This window comes from Odocoileus virginianus, chromosome 29 (assembly GCF_023699985.2).
Source record: "Odocoileus virginianus isolate 20LAN1187 ecotype Illinois chromosome 29, Ovbor_1.2, whole genome shotgun sequence".
NCBI classification, from domain to species: domain Eukaryota; kingdom Metazoa; phylum Chordata; class Mammalia; order Artiodactyla; family Cervidae; genus Odocoileus; species Odocoileus virginianus.
Genome location: NC_069702.1, coordinates 13061923 through 13086626, shown reverse-complemented (window position 1 = coordinate 13086626; position 24704 = coordinate 13061923). Strand labels below are relative to the sequence as shown.

The 24704-nt window shown below is 47.1% G+C and overlaps 1 protein-coding gene across 1 annotated transcript in view; it reads left to right on the top strand.

Annotated features, from left to right (window-relative positions):
• Positions 1–21470, top strand: part of EVC2 (EvC ciliary complex subunit 2) — a 150985-nt gene extending 129515 nt beyond the window's left edge. Inside the window, exons 19-23 of the mRNA XM_070458129.1 lie at positions 3891–4105; positions 5712–5799; positions 15560–15756; positions 18295–18396; positions 20763–21470. Coding sequence (XP_070314230.1) covers positions 3891–4105; positions 5712–5799; positions 15560–15756; positions 18295–18396; positions 20763–21030 — 870 coding nt within the window. The 3' untranslated portion in view covers positions 21031–21470. The remainder of the gene's footprint in view (positions 1–3890; positions 4106–5711; positions 5800–15559; positions 15757–18294; positions 18397–20762) is intronic.
• Positions 21471–24704: the final 3234 nt, after the last annotated feature.

Sequence of the window (24704 nt, the reverse complement as noted above, 5' to 3'; positions counted from 1 at the left end):
GCCTTAATTTTCTCACTTTTGACCTTTGCCACCCAGCTTCCCTACTCAGACAAATCTAGACCTGAAAACAAAAAAATCACACCAGGAGTAGTTCCATCAGGTCCAGGGCATCGTGTTAAGTGTGTAAACCTTCTGTCAGCCCCGGGATGTTTTTATTCCCATTCTGCAGATGGAGTTGAGGCTTAGGACTGTTGACTCATTTTCCCACGGTCCCAGAGCTGGAAATCAAAGCCCATACCTCCTGCTTGCAAAGCCCAGTTCCTGTTCTCACACCAATTTCCGCCTGCCTCCTTCTTTCCCTACTGCAGTCTCCTCCACCCTTCAGCCAAAGGAGCATATAGTGACAGCCCCATTCCCAGCTCCATATCTTAATACCCCCCCTCTACCCCTCCCTCCCTCAGACCCTGCATTTTACCCCTTGCACCTTCCGAGCACTGGAGATACATTCAGGCCTCAGTTCCTTTGAAGGACCTCTGTCTAGAATACTTCTGCTGCCCACCCTACAAACTCCTCTCTGGCAGCTACAACAGGCCAAATGTTGCCTCTTCTGGGAAGCCATCCATGATTCCCTTGGGCAGAGTTGATTTCTCCCAGCTGTGTGCTCAAGTCATCCTCCATCTAGATTCCCTAAGGTGACTGTTACCTGTCACTATATCTGTGTTTACACAACTGTCTCCCACACTAGACCGTGAGTTTCCCGAGTCTAGGGGCTATGTCTCATTCACCCCAGAATCCCTCATGCCCAGTAAATGGCCTGGAACTGTCTTCATCATCATCTACCCATCTGTCCATCCATTCGTTCATTCAACAGATGTCTACAGAGTGCTTTCCAGAGACAATGGGAGCAAGAGATAGGGCCCCGAGTTAAAGAAACCTGAAATTACTCCTCTCTCAGGCTCTTGGGACTTCACATGTCCTTACACTCTCTGCTCCTTAGCTAACTTATTTATAAAATGGGGTATTAACAAATTCCTAGTTTGTGCTGGTTTATGAAGATCAAATACATTAATTCATGTAAAGATACCATGAGTCGAATCTAGTACAGTGTGGAAGTTCGGTGCATGCTAATTGCCATTATCATTATTAATAATAAGATGATGCTGATGACTGTGACTCCTTCCATAGGCCAGGTGCCTGCTCTCTGTTGGGAGGCTGCTCCTGCTGTTGAGTCACTCAGTGTCCAGCTCTTGCGACTCCATGAATTGTAGCCCGCCAGGCTCCTTTGTCCATGGGATTCTCTGGGCAAGAATACTAGCGTGGTTTGCCATTTCCTTCTCCAGGGGATCTTCCTAACCTAGGGATCCAATCCAGGTTTCCTGCTTGGCAGGCAGATTCTTTACAGCTGAGCCCCCTGGGAAGCCTACTCCCTGCTGGGGAGAGGGATGAACAAGACAGTCCCAGAGTCCCTGCCTCAGCATTGAAACTCTAGTGAAGACAGCAGATTCTAGATTCCATTCTAGAACCACATCTTGGATTCCAGTAGTGCTAAGTGGCAGGGGTTTGGGGATAGGATTGACCCCTGGGAGAACCTGCCATCAGGAACTTAGAACCTGCAGGATATGTTTGTTCCCAACTGGGGTTCACCTGGTCTTGGAAAATCAAAGTGTGACACGCCAGCTTTCTGTCTCTGCCTGTTCCAGGGACACTAGCAGGTATGGGTTTGTCCCTTCCTTCCCCATGCCAGGCTGGGGCTGGCACCTCAATGGAAGCCTGGTCCGTGACAGCTGCAGACACGCTGACAGAACATGGGGGTGGGAACTCATTAGTGCTGTTGGAAATGCTGTGTTTGGTTATGTTTCCATTTGGGATGCCGGAAGCCCGTACTCAGAGCATCCCAAACTCCTCACAGCACTGGAGGCAAAACCTACATGCTCTCCATGCTATGACCTCAGTTTACCTCTCTGGCCATTTTCTCCATGTCTTGATTTTTGAGTAACGTTTCTGAGACTCTGATGCAAGCTTTAGCGCCTCTGCAGAAAGGCAGATTGTTTTGTACAAAACTTAGCAGGATCAAGGACCACCATCACCTGATGAAGTCTATCCAAGGCCTCTTAGGATCAAACCCCACCCACACCCCACCCCCAGGTAGAACACTGGCCAATCTGATGACAATGGTTTCAATGACTAACCCCTAAAGCCCACCTTCCTGCCCACCCTCTCTTCCCTGCATAAACAGACTGTGCATAGTCTCTTCTACCCAGATTCTCTGACTCTGATGGCCTCAGGCTGCAAACTTCTTGTTTGACCGGTGAGAGACAGTATAGCTTGGGAATTAAGGCACAAACCAAATCGTGGAGCCAGCTGACCTGGTGCCATATTCTCGTTCTGCCACTTAAGATTCATGGGCGTGTGTGCTGAGTCCCTTCAGTCATGTCCAACTCTTTATAACCCTATGAACTGCAGCCCTCCAGGTTCCTCTGTCCATGGGATTCTCCAGACAAGAATACTGGAGTGGGTTGCCATTTTCTCCTCCAGGGGATCTTCCCAGTTTAGGGATGGAACCTGTATCTCTTGCATCTCTTACATTGGTAGGCAGGTTCTTTACCACTAGTGCCTCCTGGGAAGCCCTACTAACCCCTAAAGCCCACACCTCTGCACCTCCAGGCACCCTCTCACTGAGGATTAGGGATCCAGCATATGGATTTAAGGGACCACAAGTGTTCATTCAGTCTGTAACAGGAAAATACTAGGGGTAGTGTGTGGTCAGTTGAGGAGGGGGTATCTGTATCTCCCAAGGAACTTAGGGAGCCTGTAGTAAGCCCCTGGCAGCTTTTGATTAATGAGGCAACCATTTCAAAAACATCTGTCTCAATAAACAGATTGCCAATTAAGTAGATAAAAGCAGACTGCCCCACCCATGAAGTTCCTGTTTCTGGGAAGCTCTGGTTGACCTACACACCTGACCTCTTGAGACCCTGCTTTGCCCTCTTTGCACCCTAATTCCTGCTCTCTTAAGTTCCCAACAGAAAGAGAACCAGTGACCCCTAGGCACCCCACCTTTGACCCACAGAAAGGCAGAGCACCCGGGCCACGTTCTTTTTCTCTACTTGTGACGCTGTTGTGCGGCCCAGGTACGCCGTGTACCCTCGAGGGCGTGTTCCTTGTTTTTTCAAGGTCCTTGGTGGTTGTGGCTGAGGTGTTGTTCCAGTGCGCAGGCACAAGCTGCTAACTTCGTAACATGCTTCTCTTCCCTGACATCTTTCTGTCCTTCATTTTCTAGTGTCTGTTTAATATTTAATTTCTACTGAATGTTTAATACTGAAGTTATACTGAAGATAATATTTTTCAGCTTTTTATTTTGAAATAATTACAGATTCACAAGAAGTTGCAAAAATAGTCATAAGAATCACAAGGACAGGTCCAACCTTAGCATCGGCCCATCAGGGAAATGTCTCTGGGGGCTGCCACAGGGAGTGTGGGCCCAGGTGAGGACCCCCAGGCAGCTCCAGTCAGTAGCATCATGGACTATGTCTGAGACCAACACAAAGCAGTTCCTCCAAGGAGGTTCTTCTAAAGCCAGTCCTTGAAAGAAGACTCAGAATTGGCCAGGAAAACAGGGAAAAGGCCTGCAGGTAGGGGCGCAGCATGTGCGAAGGCACGAGATGTGAGAGACCCGAATGCAGTCTCATTATGTTATTTGCACCACTGGCTGGTAGGGGAGCGGACAGTGATGGAGATCACATGTCCACTCATGGCTGATTCATGTCAATGTGTGGCAAAAACCACTACAATACTGTAAAGTAATTACCTTCCAACTAAAATAAATAAATTAATTAAAAAGAAGAAAAAAAAGAGGAGGTCCTGCCAGGCTTTCAGCGCCGAGCCGAGAGGGGTGGATTTTATCCTGCAGCCCCCCGCCTTGTGCTCAGTACCTGCCCCTCTGTGCGCAGGAGCTCCAGGAGCTGGAGAGAAAGCTGGAGGACCGGCTGGCACACCAGGAGGCGGCCCAGCTGCAGCGGGCCCTGGACAGTCGGCAGCAGTGGGCGGGCGAAGGACCTGGGCTTCTGCAGGAGCCGGAGGAGACAGATTCTGAAAGGCAGGTCTCTGCTGTCCTGCGGCGAGCCCTGAGCAAGGGTCAGAAGCTACTGGAGCATCACCAACAGAGGTGAGCTGAGGACCCAGTGTATGACATCTTCTTTATGCATCCTTCTGTGGATGGACACTTAGATCGCTTCCATATCTTGGCTTATTGTAAATAGTGTTGCAGTGAACACAGGGGTACATATATCTTTTGGAAAACATAATTTTTAACAGCTTCATAATTTTCCACTCTGAAGGACAGGGTAAAAACTATAATACATAGCATGACTCCATTTTTGAAAACACAAATTCATTGAAAGAAAATAGGGCAGACTGTAATAGATGTGATTTCTGTGTGGTGAGATTATAATTGACTTTAATGTGTTTGATCATGCTTTTCTGTGTAAACACAGAATCAAAGTGCATTTCTGTTCCATTGAAATAATTGCATAAGAGGCTGAATCTGTTTGATCAGAGGAAAATGCTCAGAGATGTTGACTTGACTTGGACTTGATTGTGGATTTTAGGAGATTTAACACCCTAATGTATTCCATGCTTCATGGAGAGAATTGCTGATGATCAAGCTTTTTGTATGAGTTGTACCCTCAAAGGGTTTAGATTGTATTAACCAGCAAGAAGGCAGGATGGATAACCCAGGATACCAACTTTAATTGGCTGAGGGGATAAACTGGGAAGACCCCCTTCCTTCCCCCTGGGAAGTCAAGAAGCCTGATGGAGACCTCATGTGATAAGGTGCCACCCAGCTTTTGTGGTCAGAGCCAGGTCCATCCTTAGGAGATGATTCTGGGCCCATGTCAACACAGGAGCACTTGATGCATGAAGACCCCAGACCTTGGTGTTCTTGAGCACCAGGCATGGCAAGTACTACTGAGAGTTTTCACATTAGGATCACCGTTGGGGGTCAGAGGGAACAAAAAGTGTCCACTGTACTGAGCAGGCATCTTGAGACTGAAAAACAAGGCAGGCAGCTCCATTTCAACAATGGATCCGTTTATCTAGGGTGACTTACTCACATAGTGGGGGCAGGCGGACAACAGCCCAGAAGCCTTCACGGCTTCACTCTAAACCGAGGGGCCACTATAATTAATCTAGGGTATGGGCTAAGTGCTTGGAAATGGGACGTGCGTTCCTAAGTCAAAATTTATGAATGAGTAACTAGTCCCATGGATGCCAGGAATACTTAAGGGAAGGTTTTCATCCTTGTCTAGGGAATAACAGAGCACAGAGAATACCTGACCCTAATGATTATTAAATAATATCTATTAACTACAAAGCCTTTGACGACAGAGAAGTGATTCATTGCACAGTCCTGGGTGGGTCAGCAGAAGGACAGGAAAGACTGCAAGGGCCGAAGATGACATCAGTTATGCTAATAGCCATGCAGAGCACAGGCTGCCCTGCAAAGCCACAGAATAGTCTCCACATGGTTCCCACAAAAATTCTCACTTGAAAGAGCCCTCCATCCTGGTGAGCAGTCCCGGATTCATTTATTTACAAGATAATCTAGCTAAAAAGAGGCCAGCTTCTTCTGGCTGTCTCTTTTGATGGATTTTTTTTTAAATCATGCAGATTAGGTTTGTGATACTTTGTTATTTAACCAACTAGACAATCTTCTCATAGGATCACTTTATAACAACACTGAACTGATGGAGATTTTGTTTTCACCCTAGTTTGAGAGAGGAGCAAGAAGACAGTGTTGTGCTGGAAGATTTGCTGGAGAATATGGAGACTGACACCTTTGTGACCCTGTACAGCCAGGTGAGAACAAGTTCACTGTGTCCTGGGGTCCATCCCTTGCCAGCCCATAACTTGACATTTTTCTCAGAGTCCATGTTTCCTCACCTGCAGGACACAGATGGTAACAGGAACCTTGAGAACTGCTAAGAGGATTTGTGAAAAGGCCTGGCCCAGGGCCAGCACCTAGGGGACATTCAGTCAGGGTCACGGCCGCAACAGAAACAATAGTAATCACTGCCCTGGTCAGTTTCTTTTCTGTGATTAGACAGGCCCCCAGCCTGTCTTCTTCTCAGTCTTAAATAGGTTTAATATACACAGAGTAGGTTCCACCAGGAACAAAGTTGGTCATTGAAATCTGGGCCATATAAGGAGAATGCTGAGATTGCACACCGCGTTTCAACTTATCTCTGTTGGGGTTAGGTAGCCTCATTCTTGGCCAGAGCTGCAGCCCTCACCAGCATTCCTGAGACAGCGCGAGGCTGTGCTCACGGAGTCATATGCAGAGTTACATAACTCCACCAGTGGTGTTTTATGTGCATTCCAAGGTGGGATTCCTGGTTTCTTGAGTCTCAGCAAACGTGATTTGTGACAGTGGCTTATGCCAGTCACAGGCCATTGGGAGGTAGGTGTTGCTGACCTTGCTTCAGTTCAATGATGTCACTGTTACATTCTGATCCTTCCAACCTCTCCTTGAAGTTCCAGCTTCCGTGTCTGTGTTCACGTGAAGAGTGTAAAGGTAGAACACAATCACTCTGCTGTCTTTTCTTTCTAAGAAAGTACATGCCACCAAGTCTCTGAAGCAAATTATACTCATGTCCTGAGAAGACCCGACCCATGGATCCCTGGTTGCAAGGGGGGCTGCAAATTCAACACTTCCTTTTCCACCTCCAAAGAGAGCCGGCAGGGAGAAGGGGTAGGGACACTTTCAGGTGTCCAGCCGGCAGAACTGGCCACAACTTGTCCACAGGCACACACATCTTCTCACTTGTATTAGTTTCCTTTTGCTGCTGTAACAAATTACTACCAATTTAGTGGCTTAACAGAACACAAATTTATTATCTTCTTGTTCTGTGGGTCAGAAGGCCTGCATGGGTTTTGCCAGACTAAAATCAAAGTGTCAACACGTCTATACTCCTTCTAAGGATCTGGGAGAATCTATCTCCTCCTCATTCAAGTAATTGTCAGAATTTGGTTCATTGTGGTTGTAGGATTGAGGTTTTCATTTCCTTGCTAGCTGTCAGCTGACGGCTGTTACCAGTTTCTAGAGGCATTTGAATTTCATAGTTCATGGCTCCCTTCTTTCATCTTCAAACTCAACAAATCACATCTTACTGATGCTTCTTCCATTGTCATCACATCTCTCTCTAACCTACCACAGCAGGAAAAGTTCTGTGCTTTTAAGGACCCAGGTGATGATGAGGTTGGACTCATCTGGATAATCAGTCTAGGCTTCATCATTAACTTCATCACAAAGTCCCTTGCCATGTAAAATGACATATTCCCAGGCTGGGACATGAACACCTTCGAGGCCATTATTCTGCCAGTCACACCAGACAGGAAACCAAGGTTAAGCATCAAAGTCAGTAGTAAATCTAACATGCTCCTTCCTCTTTGGCATGAGAGCTGACCTGGGCTTTCTTGCTATTTATAGCAAGAGAGGAGTACCCACCCATGGCAGGACTCAGGAGAGTACTTGCCACTCATCTCACTGTCAGGCCATTCTACATCATCTCCTTATAGACAGGTCCTCCAGAGGGGACATTATTGCCCAAGTTCACATTGAGGAGCTCAGTGGAGCTAGGATTGGAGTTCACATTCTTCTACTCCATGTCTCTTAGCCTGAGCTCCAGACTGGGAGTGGGGGAGAAGGTGGAAGTTTCCAGAACACCTGTTGTGCATTGAGTATCATCCTAGGCACTCATATCAGTTATTCATTTAATCCCTGCAGAAAGCTGGGAGTCAGGGACTATCTTCTCTATTTTGCAAATAGAGGAACCAAGGTACAAATGGGTGGCTTAGGGTTCCAGGGCTCACCATCCTCCTTGAATCTCAGGACTCGGCCTGGGGTTGGTGACTTACATGGGATGTGCTCTTCCTGCTCTGTTGCCCTGCAGAGCACATGCTGCTCCTGGCCTGGGTCTCTGTGGGAAATGAGCCATCTCCCATGCTCACTGTGATTCCCCATCTTCTTTGTTACAAGGAGACTTGACAGATGGCCAAACTCTCCCATGTAGAATATCATCCAGGTTCATCCCTAATTTGTTGCCTCTTTTAAACTGTTTAAACTTTTAAACTGTGACCTGTTGGCAAGGCTAAAGAACTGGCCCTGTCAGGAGTGAAATGCTGCTTGGATGGAAGCCTTGAGCAGCAGGAATCATTTAGGTGGGTGACTTTTCTCTGCACCGACCCTCCCAATCCTGTGCCTTGTAGAATCCCCCAGCAATGTCTACTCAACTTCATTTCTTTCTTTCCAGCCCTTGTGTATTAGTGAGGGTCTTCCAGAGAAACAGAAGCACAAAGACTTGGGAAGAGAGGGAGAAAGAGGTTTACTTTAAAGAATTAGCATAGTGATTGTGGAGACTGACAAGTCCAAATAGGCTAGCAATATAGAACAGCAGGCTGGAGACCAGGGAAGAGCCAGTGTCGCGGTCCAAGTTCAAAGGCCCACTATTGGCAGAATTCCCCCGGCCCAGCGGTCAGTCTTTGTTCTGTTCAGGCCTTCACCTGATTAGATGGAGCCCACCCACACTGTGGAGGGCAATCTGTTTTAAGTCCACTGACTCACGTGTTAACCTCATTCAAAAGCTACTCCACAGATATATCCAAAATTATGTTTGTCCATATAAATCTTGGCACTGTGGCCCAGACAAGTTGGCCTATAAAATTAACCATCACTCCCTATGTAGAGGAGTCCTGTATTTTGCCTGTTTCTTCTTTGTACCAGGCAAGAGAATTACCAGGGAAACCCAGTCCCACCCCTATTCTTTCTCCTACTTCTTCTAATTACTCCTCCCCCTCCTCCTCCTCTTCCTTCATCTCCTTCTTTTTCTTCTTTCCCCTGCAATCTCTGTCTTTCTCTCCCTCTCCCACCCCAACCCTCCCCTGCCTCTATGTGTCTTTTGTTTTATTTCCTGCTTATTACACTGCCTTAGGGACAGCATGTTTCAATTACAAACTTTGCATGAAGGATCATTTCCACACGAGCACCCATGTTTTCATATTTATGCAACTTTGCCAACTCCTCCTCCTTTGCATATTTATGACAACATCAAAATAGCACTCAAATGCCTGCTCTGTGCTAGACACATCACACTTCATCCCAGTTAATGCTCACTGTTGCTCTGGGGGCCCTGGCAGTGGGAAGAGCCTCCCCCAGCCACTGCTGCAAATCCATCACTCCTTCTGTGATGGCAGTGATACCAACAGCAGTGGATATCAGCCCAGTGTTGAGGAGAGGCATGGAGATGATCATCACTGGACAGATGAAGAAACTGAGGGTCAGAGAGGTGATGTGACTTAGCCAAGATCCCACAGCCAGTCAGTGCTGGAGCTGGTTTTAAATCAGTTTCTCCTCCTTTAAAGGTGTTATTCATTTCATGCCACTGCACCATTCCCTTTGAAGCAAAATATTTCCTAGTTGTTTCATGAATAAAATGGGAAGGGGGAGCTCATTTTAAAATGAATGGTACTAACTCAGCAAGGCAGAAAGTTTCCCTGTGCTGTGGGAAGAGGTTGGGACCGCACCTGTGGTCCTCACTGAAATTATCTCCTTTACTCCGTCAAGACGCCAGCATGACTTGTAGACTGTAGAGTGGAATTCTTTTTCAACCACACAAAGGATGACTTAGAGTCAGCTTAACATCTTCTGAAGAGGCTTTTTTCTTGAATAAATATTGACTGTGCTCCTAATAAGTGGCAAGTACTATCCTAGGCCCTGGGACTTTAGCAGTAAAGTAAACAGATGAAGCCCAGGCTCTCAGGAACTGGTATTCTAGTGGAGAGAGCTGGAAAGCAACAAAATAGATACATAAAATATATATTATTTTATGTGGATTATGATCTCATTTTTATAGCTATGCCCATCCATCCATCCATCTGTCCATCACTCAATCTGTTTGTATCTCCATTCATCTATTGCTTTGTCCACCCATCCATCCATCTATCCATTCATCCATCAATCTACCTCTGTCTTTCCATCTATTCACCAGCCATCTCTGCACCCATCCATCTGTTCATCTGTCCATTTGTCCACTCATCATCTATCCATCTACTGTCCATAATCCATTTATCCACTCATCCATCTATCCATCTGTTTAACCCATCCATCCATCCATTCATCTATTTACATGCATGCCTAGAAAGATTCCTAGAGTGTGCTTTGCCTAATGCTACTGATAATTATTTCTGGATAATGGCACTTGGAATAATTAACAGCATTTTTGTGCTTTTCTGTATTATTTGAATTCCTTAAAATTAGCAGTATTTCTTAAAAATCAAGACAAGGAAAAACCAAACAATGGGAATCCATGCCAAGTCCAGTGTTGGTTAAGCAGAACAGGAAAGAGGGACAAGTAGGGGCTGCTGGCAAGCCTGGTCTTTCTGCCGCTGTCTTCTGCATGGACAGCTGGTCCCCACATTGCAGTTCATTTCAGTTTAGAAAAGTGGCTCCAGATGGTTAAAGTGATGTGGCCTACACAGATGCTTTTGCTGTCACCACCTTCAGGAAGACTTGACCCAGTTAACTGACCTGTATTGAGGATTATTAATCAGGAAATTTCAGAGCTAGGAGGGCCATGGAAGTGTGCTGGTGGGTCCCCACATTCACCAGTGGGGTCCCAGTGGGATCCTGGAGTCTTCTGCCTCAGGAAGAGGTGAGTCTGCATAGTGTGGATGAAGTCAAGGTTTATCCTTCATTTATTTAACACACATCTGTTGATGTCTTTCTCTGTGCCAGGAACCAGGTTAAATGCTGGAGATAGAGATGTGATACTGATGCCATCCTAAACCTCACTGGAGAGATGCGTAAGAAATTGGACAGTTGAATTTGACACAAGAATTATTGAGTTGATTAAAACCAAAGAGAAAGCAGAGGAAAGGCATCTGTCCCATAATGTGGGGTCAGGAAAGGCTTCTAGAAAAGCCTGTGTGTGTGTGTTAGTTGCTCAGTCATGTCTGACTCTTTGTGACTCCATGGACTGTAGCCCACTAGACTCCTCTGTCCATGGAATTCTCTAGGCAAGAATACTGGAGTGGGTTGCCATGCCCTCCTCCAAATGATCTTCCCAATCCAGGGATTGAACCCAGGTCTCCTGCATAGCAGGCAGACTCTTTATCATCTGAGCCACCAGGGAAGCCCAGAAAATCCAATACTGGTGCAGAAACCAAAAGAAGAGAACCAGACAAAGAGCAGTTTGGGGAAGAATGTATTCTAGGCAGAAGGAAGCACATGGGTCATAAGGAAGGAGGCTTGGTATTAATAATAACAATTTTTGCAATTATTACACTGGAAGTGTTGGTCAAGGCCATCGACAGTCCCATGTTTCCCAACACCATGGTCAAGTCCCTGTCTTCGTCTCCCTTGACCTCGCTATAGCACTAGGTCCACGGCCCTTTTCTTGAATATGTTCCCTCCTTGGCTTCTAATACTGTGGACACCTGGTTCTCTCCCAGCCCTGGAGCGACTCCCTGACTACAATTTACCAAGCAGCCCAAGTGAAAGATGGTGGAGTCATCCTCCATCCTCCTCTTTCAGTGAGCTTGTTGGCTCCACTGTCACGGTGTCTCCCCTGTCCCACCGCTTCTCACCACCTCCCGTCCACCACTCTGGTTCACCCGGCCAGCATCTCTCTCCTGAGATACCTCCCCTCTGCTTCTCCTCTTGTTGCAGCTGGTTCATGGTCTGTGTGTCATCCAAAGTAATCTTTAAAAAATGAAAATCAGCTCATGCATTCCCACTGCTTAAATTTCTGCAATGACTTCTCATTTCCCCATAAAGACCGGCCAAATCCTGACAACAGTGAAAAGGCCCTTATGAACTGGCCCCCTGATACCCATCCCACTGGATCTCCTCACACTCTGCTTCTCACATGGCCCATGCCAGTATAACTGGCCTCCTTTGCTCTCCATCAAACGTGCTCACCTAGGGGTCTCCCCCGACACCCATCTTAAACATCAGTCACCCCACCCACCACCCTCTGCTTCTTTATTCTGCTTTGTTTTCCATCTTGGCACCTAAGTACCACTACCTGATACAATGTCTGTCTGTAGACTTACCATCTGCCTCTTTAACCAGACTATGAGTCTTGTGAAGGCAGAAACTTTGTGTTACTTACTGCTTGGTCTCCAGTGCCTGAAACATGGTCTGGAACCCAGTAGGACTCCATCACAGTGTTGGTTGAATGAATAAATGTACTAATAATCTGGCATAGTGACCCACCAAACATGTCTTAAGTCCTAATTCCCAGAACCTATGAGTATGACTTGTTATGGCAAAAGAGACTTTGCAGTACATCAAGGCTATATTTTGTCACCCTGCTTATTTAACTTATATGCAGAGTACATTTTATGTGAAATGCCAGGCTAGATGAAGCACAAGCTGGAATCAAGATTTCCAGGAGAAATATCAATCACCTCAGATATGCAGCTGACACTACCCTATGGCAGAAAGTGAAGAGGAACTAAAGAGACTCTTGATGAAGGTAAAAGAGGAGAGTGAAAAAGCTGGCTTAAAATTCAGTATTCAAAAAAATGAAGATCATGGCATCCAGTGCCATCACATCATGGCAAATAGATGAGGAAACAATGGAAATAATGAGAGACTTTATTTTCGTGGGCTCCAAAATCACTGCAGATGGTGACTGCAGCCATGTCATAGCTTTTCTCCCAGCTTGCTTCTTGGAAGAAAAGCTATGACCATCCTATACAGCATATTATGAAGCAGAGACATTACTTTACCATATAGTCAAAGGTCTGTATAGTCAAAGTGATGGTTTTTCCAGCGGTCATGTGTGGATGTGAGAGTTGGACCATAAAGAAGGCTGAGTGCTGAAGAATTGATACTTTTGAACTGTGGTGCTGGAGAAGACTCTTGAGAGTCCCTTAGACTGCAAGAAGATCCAGCCAGTCAATCCTAAAGGAAATCAGTCCTGAATATTCATTGGAAGGACTGATGCTGAAGCTGAAAACTCCAATACTTTGGCCACCTGATGAGAAGAGCCAACTCATTAGAAAAGACCCTGATACTGGGAAAGATAGAGGGCAGGAGGAGAAGGAGATGACAAAGGATGAGATGGTTGGATGGCATCACTGACTCAATGGACATGAGTTTGAGCAGCTCTGGACAGGGAAGCCTGGTGTGCTGCAGTCCATGGGGTCACAAAGAGTCAGACACGACCCAGCAACTGAACAACAAGGACTTTGCAGATGTGATTAAGGATTTACAGATGGTGGGCATTGTCCTCGATAATCCCAGTGGCTCCTAAATATAATGAGAAGTGTCCTTACAAGAAGGAAGCAGGACTCACAGCCTGAAGAGAAAGCGAAGACAGAAGCAGGGATTGGAGGATGCACTTTGGAGATGAAGGAAGGGGCCATAAGCCAAAGAATGCAGGCAGGCCTAGATGCTGGAAGAGGCCAGGCAAAGGATTCTCCCCTGGAACCTCCAGAAGGAGCCAGCCCAGCTGACCTTGACTTTGGCCCAATGACACTGATTTCAGACTTCTGGTCTCCAGAACCATAAGAGAACAAGTGTGTGTTGTTTTAAGCACTGAGTTTGGGCTGATTTGTTACAGCCACAATAGGAAATACATACAAATACAGTAACAACAGTAACAACCATTGGCAACTTACTGAAGGACTATGATTTGTCAAGCACTGCACTTAGATGTCTTGTAAATCGGTTCTTTTTAGGTGAAGATAAGAAACGGCAGAGGATGAGATGGTTAGATAGCATCACTGGCTCATTGGACATGAATTTGTGCAAACTCCAAGAGATGGTGAAGGACAGGGAAGCCTAGCCTGCTGTAGTCCATGGGATCACAAAGAGTTGGATACAACTTTGCACCTGAACAACAACAGAAATTCATTTCAAACTAGTTTGAGTGTAAAGGAAATATATCCATACCCTGACTGTCCCCCACAAAATCAGGGCTGAGCTCTGGGAGTTCAAAAGTCAAAGGATATTCTGTGGGTCTCTCCCTTTCTCCACCTCTCTTCCATTTCTTTGTGTCCACTAATAAGCTTCTTCTACACAAGAAGGGATATGGCAGCTGACAGCCCTGAGCTAATGGCCTCTCAGCATCCAGTGGTCCTGACTTAGCTATATAAAGGGCTTTTCTCTCCTGGGTTTGCTGTGTAAGATCCCAGGGAAGGTTTCTGGTTGACCAGGTGGCCAGGCATGCCCACCCTGTTACTAGGCTATGTAGTTTGCCTTCTTAGCCCAGACCAGTTTTACCCATCACAGCTCATCTTGTCTTCACAAAACCTTTGACCTCCAAAATGCTACTCCCTTGTGCAGATGAGGAAGCCAAGGTTCAGAGAGAAATAAAGGCACTTCCCAAGGACACACAGTTCTGTGCAGTGGGTCTGGAGGCTACACCTTTTGGAAAGTGTAGAGCTACCTGCATGCTTTCTTTTTTTCTAGCATTTTTTGGGGAAGTACTTTAGATTCACAAGAAGTTGCAAAAGTAGTGTGGAGAGTTCCAGGACCTGGTTCCATGTTTCACTGTTTCACCCAATGGTTTCTTCTTACAGGATCCTAGTACAATATCAAAACCAGGAAGTTGACATGGGTATAAAATGCATGTTTAAAAAAAATAAAAAGAAAAAGAAAAGGCATGTTTACTTCTGTGTCACCTTATCACATGTAGTTTAGTATGACACCACAATTAAGACGTAGAACTATTCAGCTGCCACAAGATTTGTTTGTGTTGCCCCTTTATAGTTTATCCACTCCTCCCTGTATCCCTGGGGCTTCCCAGGCTTGCTCATGGTAAAGAACCTGCCTGCCAATGCAGGAGACATAAAAGATGTGGGTTTGATCTCTAGGTCGGGAAGATCCCCTGGAGGAGGAAATGGCAACCCACTCCATTATTCTTGCCTGGAGAATTCCATGGACAGAGGAGCCTGGCTGGCTACAGTCCATGGGGTCACAAAGAGTCAGACACGACTGAAGTGACTTAGCATGCAGCACACCGCATCCCTAACTCCTGGTCACTTCTGCTCTGTTCTCCATCCCTATGTTCTGTCAACTCTGGTTATTCACTTGGAATCATACAGGATGTGAGCGTGGACCCTGGCTTTTTCCAGGCAGTGGAAAGCCCTAGGGATCCATCCAGTTCTTTCACTGGAGACTGGTATCCTGTGGCATGGCCATAGCACATTTCTTTAACCATCCGCTGCTCTAGGGCCCTTTCAGTTGTTTCCAGAGCCTGTGCTGTTCCTTCTGAGCCCTGTCGCCTCACGGAACATAAGTAGGAGGAGAAATTACTAATTGGCCTGGCTGCAGGCCAGGGCTGTAACTATGACGAGTGAGTTACACTCTATCCAGGAGGGTAGCTGGAAGGGATGGATGAAGGCTTAGGGAATGTCATAGGGAGCCAAGGCTACTGACCAAATAGATTTTCTTGACAGCTTTGTAAATTTGGGGACATGTTTTCAAGACTGAGCTACTGAAATATTTATCTCCCTGGGACAAAAAGTCCTAAGACCGCGATCCAGTCAACCCTGCTGTTCATCAAGGTGGGAGCCGTGAGGCTCTGAGTCCCTGCATTCACTCCTCCAGGAGCTGAGACTGGCGTCGTACCTGTCAAAGCTGACGATGCTGCCAGGGGGCACGCTGCACCGGCTTCTGACCGTGGCTCTGCCCACAGCCTCGCAGGCCGAGCTGCTGGCCGTGCTGGACTCCGTGGGCCAGAAGCATCAAGACCACGCGGTGGAGAATGATGGCGGTGGGGTGCAGGCTGATCTGGGAAGGAGAGGGTAAGTGCAGGGTCAGCTGCCCTTGGAAAATGAGGTCCCAGTAGAGAGAATGGATGGGGGTGGTGAGCCGGACCGTGGGCCACAAGCACACGCCTTCCCAGGGGAACGTCCTCACTCAAGGAGCAGACAGTATCCAGGGGTGTCATCATGAATCCTGGAAGTCGTGGCCAGCCCAAGGGTTTTGTCCACAGCTTCTCTTTTCATCACTGGTTCACTTCCCAATAGGATCTTAAGACAGTAATTTCCCTTGGGCTGAAAATATGCCATATACACAAGTAAATGCATAAGGGAAAAAGGCAAAGAAACAGCATGGTTCTATCAGCTGGAGAAACCGGCTATTAGCATTTTGTTACAATTCTTCCTCCAGAATGGGCTTGCCTGCTGGGCTGTGTGAGTGTGTGCGCATGCGCGTGAGCACACAGGTATAGGAATCCCAGTATATACAGCTTTACCTCCTGCTTTTCAGAACCTTATTGCAGAGGCAAATTTGCTTATTACCTTTCAGCTCTTGTCCACATGCAAACATCTTCCTAAATATCTATTTCGACTCTTTCTGCTATTTTTATTAACAATTTAAGATTCATGCTTTTCCCAGTTATAGAAACATCTCCATAGATATTATTTTTCATAGCTGCTTATTATTCTACTGAGGTGTGTAGCATAGTGTATGTAATTGCTACTCTATTACTGAACATTTAGTCTGGGTCATTTTTCCTCAATTATGGATAAGGATGCATAGATACTTCAGGGTCAAGTTACAGGTGTGCAGTTTGTCAGTTAAGGGTCTTTATTAAGGAAAGGCATGAAGGGGGACCTTGGATAAGGTGAGTATAGGGCAGCCAGCGGTGCCACTTGAGAGCAGAATTTGTTAGGGGTGAGGCTGCAAGGAAAGCCATGACCAACCCGGAAAGTGCTGAAGGCTAGGCAGCAAAGCCCAGACCTCAACCAGGATCCACAGGAGGCTAGGGAAGGGCGTCTTGACGCCAGTGAGTCTGTGGAAATGGCATGACTGTGTGGACACGTGTGTATGCAGGTTATTCTCCCTGACTTGTAAAGGCGTCCCTGACTCACAAAGGCAAGATGCGCAGCAGAGGGCTGAGTAGGGTTGGGGTGCAAGGAAGGATCGGAGTGTGAGAACAGCTTTAGGGGAGGGGAGGGAGTCTGCAGGGGCTGGGAAGAGCAAGCATTCCTAGAGCTGGAGGGACCCCGCACAGGGGCCAGAGGCTGGATGTGAGTGTGGTAACAGGACTGGGGGTGTGGGCGCGGTCAGGACTGGGTGTGGGCGCGGTCAGGGATGGGTGTGGGCGCGATCAGGGATGGGTGTGGGCGCGGTCAGGGCTGGGTGTGGGCGTGGTCAGGCTGGGTGTGGGCGCGGTCAGGGCTGGGTGTGGGCGCGGTCAGGACTGGGTGTGGGCGCGGTCAGGACTGGGTGTGGGCGCGGTCAGGGCTGGGTGTGGGCGCGGTCAGGGCTGGGTGTGGGCGCGGTCAGGGCTGGGTGTGGGCGCGGTCAGGACTGGGTGTGGGCGCGGTCAGGGATGGGTGTGGGCGCGGTCAGGGCTGGGTGTGGGCGCGGTCAGGACTGGGTGTGGGCGTGGTCAGAGCTGGGTGTGGGCGTGGTCAGAGAGTTTCCTGTTTCAGCCTGCCTTCTCTAGTGCAATCAACACACAAATGGCAGGTACTGGTGGTAACCCTGGAGCAGGACCCTGAATAGTCACAGCCTGGCCCATAGTGGGTGAGGGTTCTTCACCACTCCCCGCTCCGCGCTCCCCGAGGCCGCTCTCAGCACCCACCCCCACCCCACCCCCCACCGCCCCATAACTGCGCAGTGTGAACCCGCAGAGGCAGAGTATGAACTGGGCCAGAGCCAGGCACCAGCGGACACTCGATCCTGTAGTGACTTGACTTGAACCCAAGCCCGTGAACATCTCACTCCCCCTGTTCTGTTCACTGTCCCTTCTTCAGGTGAGAATCACGTGGCACTCAGGCTCCCTGCCTCACCCACCTTCTAAGCTTCCATTGACCTTGTTAATCTTCTTATTCATGTATTTATAAAACATGTATGAGCTCCTAGTATGTGCACTGTCTTAGGCACAGGTGTAGGTGGGAGAGTAAGGGACAGTCCTGCTGCCCAGAACGTCCACTCTGGGGGAGATGAGCCACACACAAGCCAGTGCAGAGAGCTCTTTGCCTCCAGAATCTTCCATGCATTCAACTGCTGGGATGCTCAGACTCAGCTCAAGTGTCCCCACATCTGAGCAGCCTCCCTCTATCTGACCGATGTCACGTGCTACCTGTCTGTGACCCCTGGACTGGGGACCCCTTGGGGCAGAGATTGTGTCTTGACTTGACCAGCGAGATGCTTGAACAGTGTTCACAGAGTGAGTGAGCGAGCAAATGTGACTACTCTCAGGGTTTTTCCTGTCAGCCAAACAAAGGTCATACTGAAGGAAGGCGTTCCCAGAGGGCTTTTTAGGATTATGCATCACTTGAAGGTTCTGTTCTTTTTGAAAATACAAGAATGTCTCTTCTTGCCTTCAGGAAACACCAGGGCTGGTGGCAAGCCTTAGAGAGCAAACTTCGAGGAGAATTGATAAACAGAGGATTAGAGAAGATGCTCTGGGCCCAGAAGAGGAAGGAGAGGTAATGAGGGCGTCTGTTCGGTGGGCTGCAGAGGCTGTCAGCCAGGATGCCCATGAGCCCGGAAGGGGCGGGGGAGGGGACCAAGAAGGGAGGGCTACTGCAGACACACCACACTCCTTCCCTCAAGACAACAGTCTGTATTTGAAGTGGGCTTAGTTTATTTTTCTTTCAAGGGAGAGCATGAACACAGAGCCATACTACCAAAATGGGCTTAGTTTAAAGTGAAGTAAGTCAGACAGAAAAACAAATATCAAATGATAGCACTTATATGTGGGGTTTTAAAAAAAAATGATACAAATGAACTTACTTGTAAAACAGAAATAGACTCACAGCCTTAGAAAACAAGCTTATGGAACCAAAGTAGAAAGAGGTGGGGAGGGATAAATTAGGAATATGGGATTAACATATATAGACTACTGTATATAAAATAGATAAGCAACAAGGATTTACTGTATAGCTCAGGGAACTATAGTCAGTATCTTGTAATAACCTATAATGGAAAAGAACCTGAAAAACAATGCATATACAAAACTGAATCACTTTGCTTTACACCTGAAATAAACACAATATTGTAAATAAACTATCCTTCAATTTCTTTTTTTTTTAAAGCAAAGTGAGCTTAGTCTAGGAGCTGAAGATAAGCTGCCTGCTATCAGTGGGAGAATGTTCTATCGTTTATTAGCATTTTAATTACAGTACTTATTTTAACCAATGGCTCTTTTTAAATGGAACCTCATTAGGAGAATTATTCCTTATAAAGGCTTAGATTTTATAGTTTACGAAGTCCTTTCCCATCTTGTTGCACTGAGCCTCCCCGCTTCCGGAAAGTGGGAGAAATCCCACGGTCACACTTTACCAGCTCGGGGAGGTCAGAGGAAGAGAGAGACCCCCACTGATGAAAAGTGGCCGTGGGATTTGGGGGCACTGAACCAACCCCTCTATTTCCCTGAGTTTCCAGGCCACTGCTCTTTTCACTCTATTGAGTACCTTTCTCTTTGAGCTGCAGTGATGGCACACCTGGAGGGCAGAGGGAAATTGGAGGCAGGGTGGTTTTAGATTGCTGCAGACAACAGACGCAGGAACTCGCGTGTTTCCCACTAGAAATTTGGTAAAAGAGCAACAGGAGTGACAAGAGTTATGGTAACCTGTTTGAAAGTAACAGATTAAAAAAGTGATAACCAAAATGTACTGTGGAAACAGTGATGCCCACGGGACGTGGCCGAGTCCTGCACCTTCCAGAAGTTCTCAGGGTGAAGCTGCAGGGACCAAACCTCCCAAAGAATCCATGATAAAAGTCTCAGAGCCATTGATAATGGGCTGGATATCAGAATTTAGTCCCAGAGGAATTAGATCAGGGTATTGAGCCAAAACCAAGAAAATTAAATTCAGGCCATATAAAGGGAAAGCGCTCCACTAAGGACTGGAAGTCAGGGGTCCTAGAGTAGGATGAGATTGGGAGAGCAAAGGCACTCCTGGGCTGCAGTGATGTCAGTGGGCGAGTGCAGATCAGGAGGACCCTGGGCCTGTGGTGCTAGACCACCATACCTGCCTTTTCTCTGCCTCAAGGCGCTGTGGACAGATGGTGGGAGGAGCAGAGACTGTGAGTCAGAGGGAGCTGATGGAGCTGTCTTTGAATCCTTGCTCGGATGACACAGCTGCCAGGGCAGGCGTTCATGGTGATGGGGTTGGAACCTCAAAGCCACGTGTCTTCAGGAAGGGCCCATGAGCCTCCAGTCAGAATGTCAGCCCGCAGTGACATGACCTTATCCTGCTCTGCTTGGGCAAAGGACTCTGTGGCTTTCAGGTCGTATAGGGCTCTTGGAGGGAGTCAGAGCCACTTTCAAAGGCAGCTGGGACTGAGGGACGGGACCGCTCACCGGCAGGACTCCAACAATCCTTTTACAGATATTCCCCCAGTGTGTGGCTCTGTTCTACTTCAGACACATTTTACCTAACTTCTAACTGTTGCATTACACTCAGATGTTACCAGCCTGCGTTTAGTGTGAGGCCTACAGGCAGTGGCATCCTGGACAATGTATCCCAATTGTCTGGGAGGAGACGGGGAAGCTCTGACTTGTAGCATCTGTCAGTTTCCATGGTGTGAAACACCCCCACCCTGGCAGGCTCACCAAACTCCAGAGAACCGAACAGTCATGAGTCAGTGTGAGCCGTCTGCAGCCGCCCCTGCCATGGGCTTCAGCTAATCTCAAGGGCCACCCTGGCAACCACAGAACAAACCCTTTAAAGTGACGCTTGACTGGGGACCTGGGGACCAGGAGGGGGTTTTCCTGGAGAACTCTGTCGGCACATTCAGGAGAGTCAGTTGCCAAAAAAATGTCCAGTCTGATTTTCTGTTCTCTCTTTAGCATATTAAAGAAGACGTGTCCCCCTCTCAGAGAAAGAGTGATATTCTCTGGAAAAGGAAGTTGGCCACATCTGTCCCTGGAGTCCATTGACGAACTGACCCCAGTGTCCATTGTAGGGGCAGAAGCCGTTGATCTATTAAACACGGGTGAAAAGCTCTTTATCTTCAGAAATCCAAAGGAGCCCGAGATCTCACTGCACGGTCCTCCCAGGAAGAAGAAGAACTTTCTGAATGCCAAGAAGGCTGCATGGGCCTTGGGCATGAACTAGCTGAAAGGAAAGTTTCTAGAGTCTAAAGACACAAAGAGTTGTTTTCTCCTGCCCATCTGCGTGTGTGTGTGTTTATTATGTACAACTCACAGGTATCGATTGTACATGAAGAAGACTGACACATCTCTAACCCTCCCCCTCTCCCACCATGACTTTCGAGGACTCAATTCAGTCTGGTCCTGTGAATTCCCAGGTGACCCATTCCCTTTAGCATCACAGGGGACATGAAGAGACAGGGGACCACCCCATGAACCCTCACTGCTTTCAGTCCCAGACCACTGAGGATCTGGGGGAGACCCCCCCAACCCCCAGTTCACATCGCTGAAACACCTGACTGAATTGTGGGCTGTGTGTCAAAGGGCAAGGTTCTCAGTTCTTGCATTGTGTTTGTTACATATTCTATCTTTATCAAGGGAACTTTTGATTAATAAATGCATTTTTAGATAAAGCTACTCTCAAGGGAGATTCATTTTTGCTCTCTGTAGGAACCATTTATTTACTTATTTTTGATGTTTGTTTTATTTTTTAACTTTTTATTTTGTATTGGAATATAGGAGGACATGGCAACCCACTCCAGTATTCTTGCCTGGAGAATTCCATGGACAGAGAAGCCTTGTGAGCTACATACTGTCCATGGGTTGCAAAAAATCAGACACAACTGAAGCGACTTAGCATGCATGCATAGCCAACTATGAAGAAAGACATGGCAATCCACCCCAGTATTCTTGCCTGGAAAATCCCATGGACAGAGGAGTCTGGTGTGCTACAGTCTGTGGGGTCACAAATGAGTTCACACGACTTATCGACTCAACAACAAATAGCCAATTTACAATGTTGTAATGGTTTCAGATGGACAGCAAAGGGACTCAGCCATACCTATACGTGTATCCATTCTCCCCCAAACTCCGCTCCCGTCCAGGCTGTCACATAACATTGAGCAGAGTTCCCTGGACTACACAGTAGGTCCTTGTTGGGTATCCATCTTAAATATAGCCGTGTGTGCATGTCGATCGCAAACTTCCTAACTATCCCTTCCCCTTGTCCTTCCCTGCTGCAACCACAAGTTCGTTTGTTGCTTTCTGTAGGAACCATTTATGTTTAGTCCTTTCTTGGGTTTTGGCCCTATATTGTGATGTTAAATAGAGATTTGCCCTTCATCATTCCAGGTGTCTGAAGAGGTGCCAGCCACTGGGCTGCACCATCTCCAGCTCAAATCAGGAAACCCAGAGGCTTGAGGTCATAAAGCCAATAAGTAACTAAGTCAGGACTCACTGAAGACTTTACCGCCCCAAACTCTCGTCCCTTCTCCTGGACTCGGTAAATGGACACACACTTGCCCTCGCGTGTCTGCCAGCAAGCTGACTGCACACAGGTCCTTGTCTTTCACAGCGTGCTCTCCTGAAGCTCTCCATCCTCACAGTGGTGGTTGGATGAGCATTTCTGAGAACCAGGCAAAGAATACAGTTACAATTGTATTAGGTCTACAGTTACCAGGGGTCTTTCCTGACAGTGGGAAATGATCGGGCAGGGAGTCCTGTCACCAGCAAGAGGAAGAAAAGGGATCCCAATGATGAAGCATCTTTTACAAGAGAATCGCTTCTGTGAATAGACCCTTCCAGCTACTTGAATCCACTTATTGATCCTTGATGATACCCAGCAGGTAGGGATAACTACTCCCACTTTACACCCAAGGAAGCTGAGAGAAAATTTTAAGTTTCTGGCAATCACACCACCTGTAAAGGAGGAATCCTCACTTTGAACCCAAGTCTCCTAACTTTCAGATCTTACCTGCCTGGAGACTCTGCATTGCCTTTGGCAACCTAAAAGCCAAGTGTTTGGCCAAATATTTCTTTATTTAGCTTCACCAGGTCTTAGTTGCAGCAGGCAGGATCTTCCTTGCAGCATGCGAACAGTTAGTTGCAGCGCATGGGCTCTAGTTCCCTGACCAGGGATTGAATCAGGGTCCCCTGCTTTGGGAGTGCAGAGTCTTAGCCACTGGACCACTGGGGAGACCCCCGAAGGTCAAGTCTTATTTGCAGTTTTCCCATGGGCACCATGCAGCATGGTGATCAGGGACCTTTACTGGGGGTGGCACTTCTTTCAGGGAACTCTGTGGACCCTTAGAGTGGCTGCCAGTTGACCACATCACTGCTTTAGTGGATATGCACAAGTAAGCAGTTAAAATGCAGGAGAGAAAAGTGAATGGGGTCAGTATTCCTATCAGAAGATCAGGTGAGCAGAGAGGAGAGAAAGGGCAGTGAGTTTCACACACAGGATAGTGAAATGGAAAAGGCATGGTCTTTGGTATAAGCCAACACAGTTCAGATCCTGCTCTACTGCCTGTGAGCTGTGTGTCCTGGGCGAGTCACCTCACCTTTCTGAACCTCATTTTCTTCATCAACAAAGGGATAATGAGATTATAAGGATTAGATGAAACCGGATCTGTGAAGCGCTTGGTGGTGGCGTGGGCCTGCCACATCTATGTCCTTCTGTATTCTTTGAAGGTGATCTGTTTCCTTTTCTAATAATTTCCTGATTCTAGGACTCAGCTGGAATTATGCATGACTGAAAGTAGATTGCACACAAAGATTTGAAAAAATATCTCAAAATTATGGGCTCAGGCTGAATGAATAAGCTATTAGCAACAACAGGAGGTGTTCAAACTGTTCAAAGTACAACATTTGAACCTAGTAATAACTCCCTATGTTAATAGACAGAGAAAGACTAACTATTGGTTTAAGTTCTCTAAACTCACTGCATGAGAAATATGAAGACATGATGGGAAAGCTTGTGCTTCTGAAATCAGGTAGATCAGGTTTAAATCTTGGCTTGACAACTTTTGAGCAAGTCACTTAAGCACTCTGAACCTTAGTCTCTTTAGTCTCATTATCTGGAAAGCAGAGGTCCTAATACCTACCTTAGGGTAAGGATGTCACAAAGAGTGAAGATATCACATATCATATAAAATGTTAGCATACAGTAAAATGTTGGTGTGCAATAGTGCAGCTTATTTATTCTATTTTTACATATTCACAAAATTGAGTGTTATGTTTCCTTTCATTCCTGTTTCCACCCTAGGTAAAGACAGGGACCCTTCCAGAAGGGCTGCACCTGCCACAATATATGGAAGGCTATCCATGAGAGGCTGCCATGAGAGCCAGACTTCAACAGTACGTGAACTATGAACTTCCAGATGTTCAAGCTGGATTTAGAAAAGGCAGAGGAACCAGAGATCAAATTGCCAACATAAGTCGGATCATTGAAAAAGCAAGAGAGTTCCAGAAAAACATCTGCTTTATTGACTATGCCAAAGCCTTTGACTGTGTGGATCACAACAAACTGTGGAAAATTCTTCAAGAGATGGGAATACCAGACCTCGTGACCTGCTTCCTGAGAAATCTGTATGCAGGTCAAGAAGCAACATTAGAACTGGACATGGAACAACAGACTGCTTCCAAATTGGGAAAGGAGTACATCAAGACTGTGTTTTGTCACCCTGCTTATTTAACTTATATGCAGATTACATTTGGTGGAGGCAATAGCAACCCACTCCAGTCCTCTCGCCTGGAAAATCCCATGGACGGAGGAGCCTGGTGGGCTACAGTCCATGGGGTCTTAAAGAGTCGGGCACAACTGAGTGCCTTCACTTTCACTTTTCACTTTCATGCGTTGGA